Source organism: Lepidochelys kempii, chromosome 3, assembly GCF_965140265.1.
Source record: "Lepidochelys kempii isolate rLepKem1 chromosome 3, rLepKem1.hap2, whole genome shotgun sequence".
In the NCBI taxonomy this organism is placed as follows: Eukaryota; Metazoa; Chordata; order Testudines; family Cheloniidae; genus Lepidochelys; species Lepidochelys kempii.
Window position 1 is genome coordinate 127,966,787 of NC_133258.1, and position 17,337 is coordinate 127,984,123.

General features: G+C 40.3%; 1 protein-coding gene across 2 annotated transcripts in view; it reads left to right on the forward strand.

The window, feature by feature from the left end:
• Positions 1-17,337, forward strand: part of SMOC2 (SPARC related modular calcium binding 2) — a 175,496-nt gene that overhangs the window by 129,098 nt on the left and 29,061 nt on the right. For both annotated transcript variants that reach the window (XM_073335247.1, XM_073335246.1), the window contains exon 9: positions 1,377-1,459. In XM_073335247.1, coding sequence (XP_073191348.1) covers positions 1,377-1,459 — 83 coding nt within the window. The remainder of the gene's footprint in view (positions 1-1,376; positions 1,460-17,337) is intronic.

A 17,337-nucleotide genomic window follows, 5' to 3' on the forward strand; every position in this document is an offset into this window, starting at 1 on the left:
TCCAGTGCTTAACCAGGCAATTTGTTTCAGTGCTTAATCACCCTGACAGGAAGTTCTTCCTAATGTTCAACTGAAACTGCCCTTGCTGCAATTTAAGCCCATTGCTTCTTGTCCTGTCCTCAGAGGTTAAGTAGAACAATTTTTCTCCCTCATCCTTGTAACAACTTTTTATGTCCCCTCTGAGTCTTCTCTTTTCCAGACTAAACAAACCCAATTTTTTTTAATCTTCCATCACAGCTCATGTTTTCTAGACCTTTAATCATTTTTGTTGCTCTTCTCTGGACTTTCTCCAATTTATCCACACCTTTCCTGAAATGTGGCGCCCAGCACTGGACACAGTACTCCAGTTGAAGCCTAATCAGCGCTGAGTACAGTGGAAGAATTACTTCTTGTGTCTTGTTTACAACATTCCTGCTAAAATACATACTCCTACACTGCAGGCTGTGTCTGCTGTAACTGTGCTAATAGATTGGTAGTAGCAGCAGGAAGCATCAAGACTCACAACGTGTTGCATCTGAAGATGGGGATGGGGCTGTAAATGCAGAATAGATATACTTCATCATATAGCATCTTTTACAAGACCATGGGGAAGACAGCACAGTTGGTGGCATTTGATAAGTCTACTTGCAGAGACAATAGAAATAGCACAGGGTTTTCTGCTACTATCTGTGACTCATAGACTTTCCTTAATTAAATGTCTAAGAAAGAGACAAGATATATCATGTATCAAGCAGTAACTGAAGATCAGCTGAGTCCATTCCACTCTCCAGTTCAAACCATCTCCTCGTCCTCCAGACTTTTCTGTAATTGCTGGTGATTAGTGGTCAGCCTTTTTTACATAAGCTAATGTTTGTTCCAGTCATAATACAGTAATACACAATTTTAGTACTGTAATATTTACCAAGCACAATATGAGGTTGTTGGGGAGGGGAGGGGGTAAAATTGTTTTTCAGAAGCATCACAACCTGAACAACATGCCAGCTGCCAAATGTGTTATATGGTTTACAGCTTTCTACACCAGTGTTCTGGTAGGTGGGAGGAACCTAATTTTCTTTTTGTATTGGGTTTCCTAATGTTTCTTCACTGCCTTGGTTCCTCAGTTTCCCTATCAACATAATGGGCTCACTAATACTTTTGTGGTGTTGAGGATGAATGAATTAATATTTGCAATGAGGTCTTTGGAATATCGACACTATATGTCTCATTTCACTTCTGTCTATATCCTTGTGTACAACTGTAATGAGAACAAAATTACACAGTTTAGTCTCTGAACAAATGAGGTATAATTTCAGTGTAACCATATAGAGTTCGAAAGAAGAATAAATCGAAATTAAGTTGATTTCAGTTTGTTTGTTTTCTCTTTGCTTTCCCTGTAGGTATGAACAACCTAAGTGTGATAACAGCGCCAGAGCTCATCCAGCCAAAACAAAGGATTTGTACAAAGGACGCCAGCTTCAAGGTCAGTGTAATAGATGAGTTTTGCAGCACATGTTTCAATGGTGTTTAAGAACTGGAATAACTAGGGGGAGTTCCTTACCATTGGCCTAAATAAATGCCAGGGTGTTGCTACATTGGTCTGTCATTGACTGAAGCCAGAGAGTGGAGGTTTGAATTGAGGTGGCTGTAAATAAGGGGGTAGACATTTTGTAAGTTGCAGTAAGATTTGCTTTCTCAGGTCCTGATTCTGTGGACACTGACATCAATACAAGTTTTTCCACCAATTCAGGATCAGGCCTTTGTTGTATTTGTGTAATATTAGGTCAGACAACTGGGTTTTGTGATATCAGCTGCTGTAAAAGGAAATTGTGGATCATTCTAAAGTAGGAAATCAGAAACAAGCAAATCATTTGGGGGATTTATTTTTGTGTGTGCTATGGGAAACTTCTCCGTTCACCATTCACAGAAATTTCAAAATGCTTACTGTGTCAAGAATGTCATTCAATGCTGAAGTTTATCTTCATTAAAGTGTGCGTTAATACTGCCTATCTAGAAAGTAAATGTAATTGCAAAGTATAATTTGAAAAGAAATAGACGCAACAAACGCAAACTGTATCTGGTTAGACTTTAAATAATTATATGTTATGCTCTTTATGGAAGAATGTATATAATGCATGCTCTTTTAAAACATTCATGGTATCTCTCTATGGTACAAAAACCTGATTTGCAATGAAATTTGAGCCTGGAGTATAATTTCATGACTCCTTGCAAAACACCCTTACTCTGTTTCTTTTATGAAAATGGGCATGCAGTGTTCAGGTTTTAGATGGGAGCGTTTAAGTGCCACATAGGATAAACATTGAAATTCAGCACAAGGTCCTCAAATAGCACTTAAATGGCGAATAGGTCTTGGGCTAAACCTACTGATTTAGTTGGGGATTGGTCCTGGTTTGAGCAGGGGGTTGACCTCTTGATGACCTCTTGAGGTCCCTTCCAATCCTGATATTCTATGATTCTATACTTCACAGTCGTGAATTTCACACATAGGGCCACATTCATCCAGGGTGTAATTCCACTGAAGTCAATAGTTACTCGGGGAATTATTTTGAGCCATAACTCACTAGCCTGCCCCTATTGAAGCCTACAGAAGACTGGTCATTGACTTCAGTGGGGCCAGGACACCAATTACTCCAGTATTTAGTGACTCCCAAGAAATTAAATTTGAAGTAACAACACTCTCACCTTCTGCTTGTAGGTATAAAACTTGAATAGTTAGTAGATTGTGTGTCTTTTGCATATTGTGTCTGTGTGTAAAGAATATATTCTGGATAGCTAAGCTGAAGAAATTGATTTTATATTTAGTTCTGAATATGGTGGCCTCTGGTCATTCTGATTGCTAGCAAAAATCTTTGAAGAAACTTTTGCTCGGGGGGATAATGCCGGCTTTCACACTTCTCTTCTTTACCCAAACCGGCAGTGTGTTTACGCAGTGCAATAATGAAGATTTGACCAAAGACAGGAACTTTCTGCCACTGAGACTATTTAAGAGAGCTTTCCATGCTGTAAGCATCTACCCAGTAATTTCATTTTGGTTTAGTAGGCAATGAGCTTTTGATTCTTTCCTTCCACCCTACAGTATTTTGCATTCTATCAGCTTTAACCCCACAAACCACTGCTGCAATGTCAACTCATAATTACTATGAATTCTGTGTGGCACAGATTTGGTTGCCTATATTTATGTTGTTTACCCTTAAATAACCTTTGGCTTTCAAGTGCTTTGTGCTATAAGACAAGGAGTCCTGGTGAAGTCAGTGCAACTACTCACAATATAAGATTTTATCAGCTGCATTACTATTTATTGTTTCTCTACATCTGTTAGAAACAGTTGGCCACCTCCTCAGCTGGAATAAATCAGGATAGCTCCATTGATGTCAGTGGAGGTATGCTGATTTACACCGTTCCAAAGCAGGTGTTGCCTCAGACTGGCTAGGCATGCAACAGAATAAGGCTGATGGTATCTGGAACCAAGGCTTTAAACTCATGCTTTCCTAAAAGAATGCCAGTTTTTACATGTCAGCATTTTCTCCACCCACTTTTAAGGAGCGTATGTAGTATACCTTGATTAAGCATAGAATTTGCTTAGGCTCAGAGTTCATGTAAACAAGGAAGTGATGTCATCATTGAAATTACAACATAGGGCTAGGTTGGTCAACCGACGAGTAGATACCCTTGCTGTCCCTAATCCATTTCAGCAATCAGTTTCAGTAGGTATAGTGCTCCACAACCCCTAACACTGAGAGACTCTCATGATACCAGCTGCCCCAGCGATGGCTGCTCACTTTTGCCAACCCTCCCAAATTTTCCTTCTTATATAGCTGTCTGTTCATAATGCTGGCCCTGTCTCTGCTCCTACCACCCTGGAAGAAAGTACTTAGATGAGACACAAACTTGGATCTAGTAGCACATTGAGCTAGTGCCAGATCGCTGCAGGTAGCTGGCCTTTAAGGGCCTAGTTCTGCTCTCCTTTCACTTACTGAGAATTTACACAGAAGTTTACTCCCACTGAACACAGTGGAATTATTCATGGAGAAGAGCTACTCAATTAGAGTAACAACAGTAGAACTGGGCCCTTTGTGAGTATCAAAGAAACTCTGTAATCCTGTGTACAATTTTATAAAATGTATTATAGCTTCTTCCAAGAATGTTCTGCCTTTACATAACTTGTATTGATGTCACAGGGGCAAAGGACAGGAAGAAACCTCCTGGCTCACTGAATCTAGTCCCCTGCTTGTCACAGGCAACCTCATTGTATAACCCTTCATAAACGTATCAAACTCTATTTTAAAACTAGTTAAGTTGTTGCTCCCACTATTCCTACTGAAAGTCTGTTTCAGAATTTCACTCCTATGATGGATAGAAGCCTTCTTCTGATCTCTAGCTTAAATTTATTCATGGCCAGTTTATATGTATTTGTTCTTATGACAACATTGTCCTTCAGCTGAAATAGTTCTTCTCCCTACCTGATGCTTGTCATTACATAACTCAAAGCCTTTTGATACATAGTTTCCAAATGTGACAAGTTAACATTTCAGAGTCTGATAATGAAAGAAAAAGAACAAATATGATAACCCATATAGATGTGTTAACTTGCTAATTCATTCAGGATGTTTTCCTTGAGTGATCTTATGAACTAGTGCAGCAGCAGTGCTGTAACTTTCTATACGTGGAAAACCCATTTCCAGAGTGTTCTTCACAATATCATAGGAGTTGCAGGGGTGACCACATTTATCATTTATTGGAGCTGGGAAAATGGTTTGAGCAGTAATGCAAAGCTACATCAAGAAGTTGTGTGGCAGATTCCAGTACCAAATATTCTGGACTATCAAAAGTTGGCAGTTGTGTGACATTACAGCTGAGTGTTGCTGTGGGGAATGAGCACTCAATATGCTCATTTCCAAAATGTGGGTGGCAGGAGCCTTTTGGTTTTAATGAACTTTGTACAGAACTCAAACTTGAGGTGCAGTAGTCTTGCCTATCTGCCAGTCTCAACATGAGGTCAAGCTTTATCTCATACATGTATCAACACGCTCCACATCTTCATATGGACTTATGTAGGACATAAGATGTGCATAGTCCTTGTACTGTCCTCTATAAAGGAGCAAATGTACCCTGTGTGAACACATGTTAACTTGAAATACAATACATGATGGTGTGGAAGATGCTTCTGAACACAGCTGATGGAAATTTTCCACCAACACTTTTTTTTGGTCACAAAATTGGGTCTGACTAATATTTCCCCCCAACCACAAAAAGTATCTGCTTTCTGTGGAAAGTGTTTTGACTTCATCATTGGCACCTGAAAACTAACAAGCAAGAAGGTACACCATGAGAGAGACTGTCTGGCTCAGGATTACATTTCTTAGCTAGAAGTAACATTATCTTGTGAAGGAAAAATAGTGAAGCACACAGTCATGAACTAAGAAATATAATTAACCTGGATTTTCAGATTTAATGCTTAATTTCTATGGTTTTGTGGCTTTAAATAAGACCATTAATATTGTTTACATTTAATTTTGGTTTGCTTAAATTTCCATTTTCTTTAACACTGTTTTTAAAGTTCCTATAGCCATGATACTTCCCCTCATAGCAAGGGCTAATTTTGGGGGGGATTTTAGTTTGAGAATTACCCTAACTGTAATACAATCTACTGGTTTGAGTTCATATGCAGATGTGGTAAATCCATGTGCTAAAAAAATCCTGAAGGTGCCTTTCTGATTTGTGCTTTAATATTTTAATCTAATTCTTCATTTCCAAATATTTCCTTAGGGCCAGATGATGATCTCAGTTACACCAAGAAATCAAGACTAGCGCACTAACTTCATTTCAATTATTCTTGATTATTGTTAGTTTAAATGAAATCAGTATTTCACCTGTAATAGTTTTACCCTTCCTGGCTGTACCTTGGCTCTCCTAAAAGACCAGTTCCAGATGCTTCCTGCTAGCATATTGGCTCCTGATTAGGTATCAGGTTAGTTTGAAGAAAGGATCCTATGACACTCCTCAGAAAAGACCAATATTTGTCTCTAGATATAAGTGGATTAACTGGCACCTGAAAGGTTTAGTGTTTAATATGTGGAGTTCATGCAAAGTCACAGCATAAGAGGGATCTGAGCTAGTAAAATTTCCATTAGATTTCTAAAAGTTCTCCCTTAGATTAAATTCTGAATTCACAGTTTGGAAGTGAAATATGGAGAAGGGAACAGTATGTTCTGATGAGGGCCCCAAACCCGTAGTTCATATTAATTGAAAAGACAACTCTTGGCATACAATTTTTCACTGGCTCTACTGGTCTAATGTGAAAAGAAAAGGAGTACTTGTGGCACCTTAGAGACTAACAAATTTATTTGAGCATAAGCTTTCGTGAGCTACAGCTCACTTCATCGGATGCATACTGTGGAAAATACAGTGGGGAGAGTTATGTACATAGAGAACGTGAAACAATGAGTGTTACCATACACACTGTAACCAGAGTGATCACTTAAGGTGAGCTATTACCAGCAGGAGAGCCGGGGCGGGGTGGTCGGGGGGGGGGACTTTTTGTAGTGATAATCAAGGTGGGCCATTTCCAGCAGTTGACAAGAACGTCTGAGGAACAGTTGTGTGTGTGTGTGTGGGGGGGGAATAAACATGGGGAAATAGTTTTACTTTATGTAATGACCCATCCACTCCCAGTCTCTATTCAAGCCTAAGTTAATTGTATCCAGTTTGCAAATTAATTCCAATTCAGCAGTCTCTCGTTGGAGTCTGTTTTTGAAGTTTTTTTTTTTTTTAAGTATTGCCACTTTTAGGTCTAACGTGGTGCTTCAAGTCCTAGCTCTGAACAGCTTATACCATGCAGAACAAAACTCATGATCTGAGTTTTGGAATGCTGCATAGCTAAGTACAGCTTTTTTTGGTTGTTGGCAATTTGTTTTCATCCCATAGTTTCACAGGGATAAGTTAGTCTTCACTTTCTTTCCATGTAGAATGGTGCCAGCATTGAGTGGCAGTCAGTCTTCAGACACATTCTTAAGTGTTTTAATGCTTAATGCTTTGCTTATTTTTAAAGGCATTAATTAAGTGAATATCTCTGAACACGGAGCATATTCCTATAAGCTTCTGATTGTCATGACAATTGCTCAATATGCACACTTCTTTCTCCACTGAATTGTGAATTTAAGAGGATTATATTTTTATGATGTAACCAGTGTTTTCACTGACTGAGCTAATATTTTAAATATCCCTTTCTGTTATGAAGTCTTAAGCTCTGAGGGGCCAATCTAGAAGTTATCTGGCAAAACAGCCAGTGAAGTTGATGAGAGTTTTGCCTGAGCTCTATACCTATCTTCCTGAGACCTATACCTATCTTCTTAGCAAGACAGGGAGGGATAGCTCAGTGGTTTGAGCATTGGCCTGCTAAACCCAGGGTTGTGAGTTCAGTCCTTGAGGGGGCCATTGGGATCTGGGGCAAAAATTGGGGATTGGTCCTGCTTTGAGCAGGGGGTTGGACTAGATGACCTCCCGAGGTCCCTTCCAACCCTGATATTCTATGAAGTGTCATCTTCTATGAAGAAGAACCAATAACTTGCATAACTGGTAAATGCTGTCTGTGATTGAGATGAGTCTATTGATTTAAAAGTTGGAATCCACAGCTATAGAATGTAGTGACAGCTCTACCCTTTGCACACACTAAAACTGGGTACAAATGACATGAACGGCCAGTTTGGAATAGAACACTGAAGAAAATAGGGGCAAGATAGGTATGAAATATGTGGTTTGGTTGCAGAGGCAAATGAGGATTGTGGAAATTCTGAATGCAGTAGAATAAATGTTTCACTGTGCCGGGTGGGGTGGATGTGGAGAGTCTGCACAGAGCAGCCATACTTCCTGGAGAGTACTCTGAGCATTGCTCAGCCAGGCTCCGTACATTATTTGTGGAGGGGAAGAAGTAGGCTGGAGACAGGTGGATTCACTGGCCAAAATTCCCGATAGTGTGGGAGTGAAGCAGCCATAAGTCCTGCATTTTCTGAGTCTGCAATAGTAGCTCCAGAGCAACTGAACCTGGGGAGAGGATTCTAGCCTCATCAGCCTATGCCTGTTTAGCTGGGCTTTGTACTGGGAAGAGGATCTGGCTCTAATCTCATTAGCTGATCGTTATTTTCTTGATCTTACCATGGGCAGATCAAGGAGGACTACATGAAGAAGAGAGAGAACAGAAAATACAATAACAAAACAAGATAGAACAAAGTGTTACTATTTTTTTATACAATACCTGGATTGTAATAGCAATATAACACAACAGGCTTTAGGTTATACAGGAAGCCAAAGCCTGTAGTTATTTTTCAAGGCTCAGTAACTCTCATTCAGTATTCTTGCATCCTGGATGTCCTGTCCTGATCCCCTTAACCCATGCTGGCCTGGCCATATCACGTCATAGGCACCAACTCAATGAGTGCTCTGGGGCTGGAGCACCCATGGGGAAAAATTAGTGGGTGCTCTGCACCCACTGGCAGCCAAGCTCCCCTCCCCTCCCCGCCCCACCTCACCTCCGCCTCCTGTCCTGAGCGTGCCGTGTCCCCACTCCTCCGCCTACCTCCCAGCGCTTGCTGCTGCCAAACAGCTGTTTGGTGGCGTAGCAAGCTCCGGGAGGGATGGGGTAGGAGCGGGAACACGGCACACTCAGGGGAGGAGGTGGGGCCGGGGCAGGGATTTGGGGAAGAAGTCAGAATAGGGGCAGGGAGAGGGCAAAGTTGGGGCAGGGATTTTGGGGAAGGGGTTGGAATGGGGGCAGGGGTGGAGTTGGAGCAGAGGCGGGTTGAGCACCCACCGGAGCAAGTAGAAGTCAGTGCCTGTGTCACTAGTGATTTATCTCAGCCCCACTTAACATTCATTGATTATTAAAAAAAAATCACCAAAATCCTAACTAACTCAAGAGCTGTTTAATGCTTCCAGTTTAGTGACTGTTTGGTCAATAATACAACGTGAAATTTACAGTAAAAGCAATTCAGCTAGCAGTAAAGCACCATTGGAAGACAGAGCTGTGCCAATGGTAGCAAAAGAGTAAATCTGGCTAATTAAAATGTGATATTACTGGCTTGGCCACAGCGTTTCCTTCACTGTTCAGTTAATAACCTTTTAAAAGTGTTACGTAAATTTTAAAAGGGCTAAATTGGGAGCAATAAATTCTCACTGCATTTGCTTTTCAGCATATTTTTAAAAACTGTATTTGTATGGAGTGAGGCAGCAATTTGTCAATTCTTCCCTCCCGCCTTCCCATAAGAGCTTTTCATACTGGACCTCCTGTTGAATACGGCAGTCTTCCCAAGTGCATGCTGTTCTGTTCCATAGTTAATGTGTCTGTTTTGGAGGACAACTAATATAGTTTCAGGAAAATGACCTTACAAACAGATGAGTGCTAACACAGGAAGCCTTCAGTCATTTATTTGTCCTTAGAATGGAAGAGTCTCCCTTTAAGTCTACAGCTGTGATCCCTCATATCATCCTCTCTCCCACCCTCTGATAAATGAATTTCTGGTTGTATTTTTGGTATAATAGCCAAATTATGGTTAAGTAAAAGTGTGTTAGTCCTGGAAAATAAAGGATCAAACGGACATCACTGAAGCTCCATTGAAGTAAATGGAGCTATGCTGATTTACAGCCATTGAGGATGTGGACCTAAGGAGTAATCCAGGCCCCGCTGAAGTCAATTGGAATTTTGCCATTGAGTTAAATGAGGCCAGGATTTCACCCCTAATATTTCTGGGTGGGGAAGATGAGCTAATAGCTCTGAACTTCCATGATAAAGGTCTTGCAATAAAAATTTATAGCATATTGCTATTTTTCCTTGGTGAGAAGCCTGGGCTAAACCAAATGAAGCCTCTTTCGCAATAAAACCAAAGCATAAGTGCAAAAAACAAACAAACAAAACCTCACCACCAACACACCCTCCAAAACAACAAAAAATAATTCTGGGAAATTTCTGGGTGGATGTTGTGATGGGTTTGGTCACAGAGACCCCCTTGGGACTGTCACCTGATGTGCTGGAATTACCTCTGAGCCTGTTTTTCCTGCCAGCTTTGGACTTCAGAACCCTGCCTTGTTGAGCCAGACATGCTAGCCTGCTTCAACATAGACCCAAGTCTGGTCCACACCCGCAAAGCTGCAGACTTTAACCAAAAACTGCTCAGCAGGTCACCTATCTCCAGCACCCAGGCACCCAGCTCCCAATGGAATCCAAACCCCAAATAAATCCATTTTACTCTGTATAAAGCTTATACAGGGTAAACTCATAAATTGTCTGCCCTCTAGAACACTGATAGAGAGAGATGCACAGCTGTTTGCTTCCCCAGGTATTAATCACTTACTGTGGGTTAATTAATAAACAAAGTGATTTTATTAAGTATAAAAAGTAGGGTTTAAGTGGTTTCAAGTAATAACAGAGAGAATAAATTTCAGAGTAGCAGCTGTGTTAGTCTGTATTCGCAAAAAGAAAAGGAGTACTTGTGGCACCTTAGAGACTAACCAATTTATTTGAGCATAAGCTTTCATGAGCTGTAGCTCACTTCATCGGATCCAATGAAGTGAGCTGCAGCTCACGAAAGCTTATGCTCAAATAAATTGGTTAGTCTTTAAGGTGCCGCAAGTACTCCTTTTCTTAGAGAGAACAAAGTAAGGCACTAAGCAAAATAAAGCAAAAACATGCAAGTCTAAGCCTAACATTAAGAAACTGTTTACAGGTAAAATCTCACCCTCAGAGATGTTCCAATAAGCTTCTCTCACAGATTAGGCTCCTTCCTAGTTTGGGCCCAATCTTTTCTCCTGGTGCAGTCCTTAGTTCCCACAGACATCTTAGGTGTTAACTAGGGGCTTTCTCATGACTGGCAGCCCCCTTTGTTCTGTTCCACCCCCTTTTATAGCTTTGGTACAAGATGGGAATCTTTTGTCTCTGTGGATCTCCCTCCTCCTTCTAAATGGATGGATTCAAGGTTTAAGATGGATTCCACCATTCTTCCTGGGCTGGCTTACGCGAACACAGGAAGGCTTGCAAGTAAACAGAGCCATTTACAACCAATTGTCCTAGTCAGTGGGAGCCATCAAGATTCTAAACCACCATCAATGGCCCACACTTTGCATAATTACAATAGGACCTCAGAGTTATAGTTTATATTTCTAACTTCAGATTCAAGAATGATACATACATACAAATATGATGAGCACACTCAGTAGATTATAAGCTTTGTAATGATACCTTACCAGAGACCTTTTGCATAAAGCATATTCCAGTTACATTATATTCACACTCATAAGCATATTTCCATAAAACATTATGGAGTGCAATGTCACAGATGTCACATTAAATGTCTCTGAAATGTCACATTAAATCCAGAAACTAGAAAATAGTACAGGAACAGATTTCTTGTTGTTAGCCTGTACAAATTTAAAATGATATCCTCCTGGAAAACAGGATGGGGATTTCCATTTTTAGAGCTGGTTGAAAAATATGTCCATTTTTCCCTGATTTTTTTGAAGGGGAGGGGGGTAGTTGAAATGTTGAAACTGTTCAACGACTTCTGTTAATTTGTGGTTCATATTCTGCAGCTACCTACTTACATACACTAGAATCATGTTGTAAGAATCAGTTTGAGTAATCTGATTTAATTGTGACATCTGAATGAGCACTACCATCAACATCCAAATCAGACAATGGTATAGAAGCATTATAATGCCATGGCAAGTCAGTCAACAACAACAGGCTGTAACCAGCAACTCCCACAAGCTGTACCACATTGTACATTACCGGCTTGGCAGCACTCAAAAGGGTCTGAAAATACCCATGAAACGCATGAAAAAACAAATGATATTCAAGAAAAAGAGAAGGAAAGAAACATCCTTACCCACTGAAAAGGGGTGAAAAGGAACTTTCAGTCTATGTAAGTGAATGATCACTAGAAGTGGAGATCATGAAAACTAACTTCGCTATACACCACAAAAAGTGAGAAAGAGAGATGGTGCTCCTCCTAATATCAGTGAAGCTGAGTGGGAGCTGGATTGAAGCCAATGTCTCTTCTTCCAGAAGTCCAGTGATGAAAAGTGAACAACTAGCTCACCAATGGGGGGTTTTTAGTGGAGAAATAGTTCCAGTAAACCTAAAGAAGCCATTACGGTTTACTGGAAAACACATGAATATAACTGTGGCTCTTTTGAAAAAAAAAGCATATTGCCTACACTGTGGTTATGGGGGAGAGGGAAAAAAAGAATAATGGCCCCAAGTACCATTTAGTCTAATGAAGTCTTGGGTTTCACTCCCCCCAAACCAGCACTTCTTGGAACCGACTTGGCACTGTTTACTGGTGACAAGTACTGAGCCTGTAGAAATACTGTTGATTTTTTAAAAGATTCCTGTTAGTCAGCGTTGAGCTGCCTAAAAGCATGGAGCACTTACCTCTCTCTGGAGACAAAGAAGCTTCAGAATTCAGGACAGTGTCCTGCACATTAAATTAGTCATCATTTGCTATAATACAGGAAAAAAGGAAATGAAATTGTGCATACTATTTCTATAGGGGAATCTAAAAAATTATTAAGGAATCCAAGGAGGATTGAAAGATGTGTGTTTGATTTTTTTTTTAAATGTGGACTCAGAGGAGGTTATGGGGAAAATCAAGATGGCTCCTTCCTTTTGAAAGAAGTCTGTATTAGAGAGTTAAAGGACCACAGAGCCCTTAGAAACAGCTGCTTGGAAATATGACTGTAGATACTGGGGTCTTGTCTGTGCTGGGCATAAAATCCTAGTGCAGAGTGAACCCAAAAGAGATTAAAATATCTCCCCCCCCCAACAAACTTTGACACTCTTTCCGCTAAGCTATTAAGCTTTGAGAAATGCAGGAAAAACAGTTGTAATTTCTGGTACAGTGAAGACATGGGAGAGGTATCTCCTAACAACCAGGGGCAACTAGGGTGCAATTCATGGGTGAGGGGCGGGGAACAATAAAAGCTAAAAAGGTGATGCAGTCTACATTGAATGTTTGCTGCCAAATAGATTGAAATGTTTATCAGCTGAATCTGGAGGATGGCAGGAAAAGCTTGAGGGGAAAACTTGACTGACTTGAGGGGAAAACACAAACATTTCAATCAACCAGTATGGTAATCATTATGAAAAAATGACACGAAGCCTTTTTAGAATTTCTTGGGAGTCACACAATAAGATGTTGTTCCTTTTAAGAGGCTTCTCCTTTATACCTCTGATAGGTAATTATAATGTGCTCTATAAAAATAAGCCATTAATTGATTTCCAAGGCTGTTGATCAAATGCTTTGAATTGCCTTGTTTTGATACTATAGGTCCTGCTTGTTGTGGCACTTTATCTGTACCTAAAATTAACCTTCAGCTAAACTGCTTATGTAAGTGTTCATCTTGCATCCAAGTTTGAAAATCTTGGCCCCATTTTTTTTTTTGAAACATTGAATCATGGCATGAAATTTCACTTCACTGACACTTTGGGTAATTTAATATTTAAAGCTAAAATGACCTTGATTATGTCTGACTGACATAAAATGTCATGCAATGAGGTTTGCAAACTCCATGTTAAGAGAAATTAAGTAGACCATATCCGAAGTAGATACTCTGAATTCTGAGCATTAAGTGTATTTTTCTAAATGAAACATTTGGATTCTTTCTTGTTGTATTAATTGTTATGTGCATTCATAAGACATCCATAACTGCAGTTTTTGGAGCAAAAAGCATTTTCCCAAAGAGAGGGAGTATATACAGTGCTCCCATTCTCTACAGATCAAAACAACTAGATTGAGAAGACCAGTGATGGATTTGTGATACAGGAAAGCAGCCTGTAGACTGCATTGCCATAGATTCCAAAATCTGCAGTTAGTGCAAAGACTGAACAAAAAGGTATGTGCTCTCGCTCTAGAAGTGCCCACACTCAGATGCATTATTAGCAGGAGCAATTTCCATTGGTAGGAACCCACCATTGAAAAAGCTTTGATCCAGTACCTAAAAGTCCCCCTTTGGGACAGATCACCGAAATGTTCCTGCAGACGCTGTGGCAGGGCATGAAGAAGAGGTAGGCCTGAAGATACCTGACCTAGACCATCTAGGGATTTATAGATGGTAACCAGCATCTTCAGTTTCTCTAGAAAGTGAGCTGATAGCCAGTGCAGAGTGTAAAGTACGAGTGTCCTGTGTTCTCATTGTGGTCAACCTTATTCAGAAAGTGCATTTTGTGTTAACCAGAGTTTCCAAATGAAGTTTAAAGGTAGCTCCAGGTAATACTTGTCCAGCCATGGCATGTTTGACCATGCAAAGTCTGCCCCTGTGAGGAAACTTTGCAATCCTTTGACCAGCCAAGATAAGATAGCGTATCTAGCCACCATTAGTATTTGGAACTTTGAGAGCAGAGATGAATTTAGGAAATCTTTGTGATGATTATTGATATTACAGTAATTCCTAGGGACCTCAGCTACAGACCAGGACCCCATTGTGGTAGGCACTGTACCAGTACATAATAAAAAGACAGTCCTGGCTCTGGCTGAGGCTATGTCTACACTACAGCCTATGTCGGCATAACTTAGGTCGCTCAGGGGTGTGAATAAGCCCCCACAACAGTGACATAAGTTACACTGACATAAATGCTCTTGTGCACAACACTATGTCGGCGGGAGAACTTCTCCTGCCAACATCATCTCCACAAATGGCAGAAGCTGTTTTATTATGCCAACAGGAGAGCTCTCCCCCATCAGCATAGAGCATCTTCACCAGATGTGCTGCTGCAGTGCAGCTGCATTGGTTGCAGCTGCACTGCTGTAGCGCTGTTTGTGTAGACATGCCTTTGCAAAGCACTTGGACAACAGGTGGACACAGGTCCTCTGTTGAAGAGGCAGTGAAAGTTGTGCCAATTCCTCAAAACATTTGTCTGCCAACGTGTGTCCCTCTATTTTACCCAGATTGAGCCTAAACCACTGGCTTTCATCCACATCTCTCTCTGCATCAGGTATTTGGAGAGCAGGGACAGTGTTCTGTCTTGGTTTAGTGAGAAGACATAAAACTGAGTATCATCATGCATATGGAAACCCTAACCTAGTTCCTCACAATTTACCTCAGTGGCTTCAAATATATGATTTTACTCCTCTTGTTCAAGATACCTCATGGGATTCCACAATGTTAGATGGGGTGGGATCTGAGTTACTACAGAGAAGTCTTTCCTGGGTATCTGGCTGGTGAATCTTGCCCATATGCTCAGGGTTCAGCTGATCGCCATATTTGGGGTCGGAAAGGAATTTTCCTCCAGGGCAGATTGGAAGAGGCCCTGAGGGTTTTTTGCCTTCCTCTGTAGCACGGGGCCCGGGTCACTTGCTGGAGGATTCTTTGCACCTTGAAGTCCTTAAACCATGATTTGAGGACTTCAATAGCTCAACATAGGTCAGAGATTTATCGCAGGAGAGGGTGGGTGAGATTCCGTGGCCTGCATTGTGCAGGAGGTCAGACTAGATGATCACAATGGTCCCTTCTGACCTTAATATCTATGAATCTATGAACTGATAGACTTAGAGGTGGGTAGAGCATTTGCTCAATACAAACGTCTAAGAACTTTCTGAAAAGTTTCAGAGCACTGCACAGGATTCAGAATGCTTCTTATAACTCTGCAGGAATGCTCCTATCAAAATATTCCTAATGTTAGTGTATAGCAGAAATCCATGAATTAATATGGACAAATAGCTTATTCAGTGCATTTCTCCCTTTTCTGTTTGTGAAAGTCTTGTATTTGTTCATTATCTAGATATTTCTTCTGTGAAAACTTCTTGGCCAGCAGATCATTTGTGAGCAGTTCAGTGTGAATGTTCATAAATCAAAATCCAGACCTTGTTGGGCCCTGATCTTGCAAACACTGATGCACAGGCTTAATTTTTCTATCATGGGTAGTGTTGTTGAAATCAGTGGGTCTGCTACTCATGGTAGTAAAGGTAAACATAGGGGTAAGTGTTTGTAGGATCGGGGTTGTGCTGGTTACACAGGGCCTGATTTTTCATAAGCATGAGGTACTTTTCAATGCGAGTTGTAGCTGCTCAGCACCTGTGAAAAATTAGGCCTATCCAGTCACACGGTATTGTTTTTGATCCCTGATTGGTTGTTTTTATGTAACTAGTCAACAGCAGTTTGAATTTCAGATTGTTTGAGTGTATAATTCACAGTTGCTGGTTAATTAGGCAATTTTAAATTAGCTTTAGGAAAATATTCAAATGAAAATCAAATACTAATTAATCAAATTCATTTAAAATTTGGAATAGGCTATTTTTTTCCATTAGAGGCCCAGCTCTGCCATAGTTTTCATGATGGTGGAAGGTACCAGTGAGCATACCAAACCTAGATTTTATAGCAGTCCAGAATTATGATAGGGGGATGTAAACTTGAGCTGGGCAAATTTGTTCACACAAAATAAGACCGTGAACTTATTAATTTTTAGCAAATATTTCAAATCAAACCTTTGTGTAGAAAGCAAAGTCTTTATATAATTCTTATTGCTTCTGATTATGTGTTTCACTATATCACATATGAAGGTGGTCGCAGTATAAAAAAATTGTGGAGCCATGTGATAAACTGCATTTGTTCCAAACCTCTGAGCAGTTCACTGGCATTCTGGCCATTATTAATCTATTTCTCCCTGGATTAATCCAAATTTTCAACCCCCTGAGCTGCTTCAAAGAGTTCCCAAAAAAAACCTTCCACATCACACACTACCAAAGAATTCCTTCCCACCCCCAACTGGGCAATATTCAACCCTGCATTAGTGACAGATAAAAAGTCTGGTTTCAGAGTAGCAGCCGTGTTAGTCTGTATTTGCAAACAGAAAAGGAGTACTTGTGGCACCTTAGAGACTAACAAATTTATTTGAGCATAAGCTTTCGTGAGCTACAGCTCACTTCATCGGATGCATTCAGTGGAAAATACAGTGGGGAGATAAAAAGTCTGATAATTAACTGGAAATGGGAGATTCTCGGCTTCCCAATGATGCAAACTCCTACCCCTGGAAGTCCTCAACATATTGGACAGTGAAGACATGAAATTTTTAATGCATAGAAAAGCTATTGTAAGTCAATTTTACATGTTACATTTATTAGCTATGCTTTTTCTCTCCCTCTGAGCTCTACAGAGTTGAGCTCACAATAACAAAGAAATGTTTTTTTTTTCAAAAAGTCATAATAAAATGTTTTAAAACTCTCTCAAATATTTATACAATAGTTTTTTTGTGCAAAACACGTGGCATGTACACAGTATGTGAGGATGGTCTGCACTGTTGACTTAAAACCTTTATACCACACCATACATATCATTGTGTGTGCGTATATGCCTGTG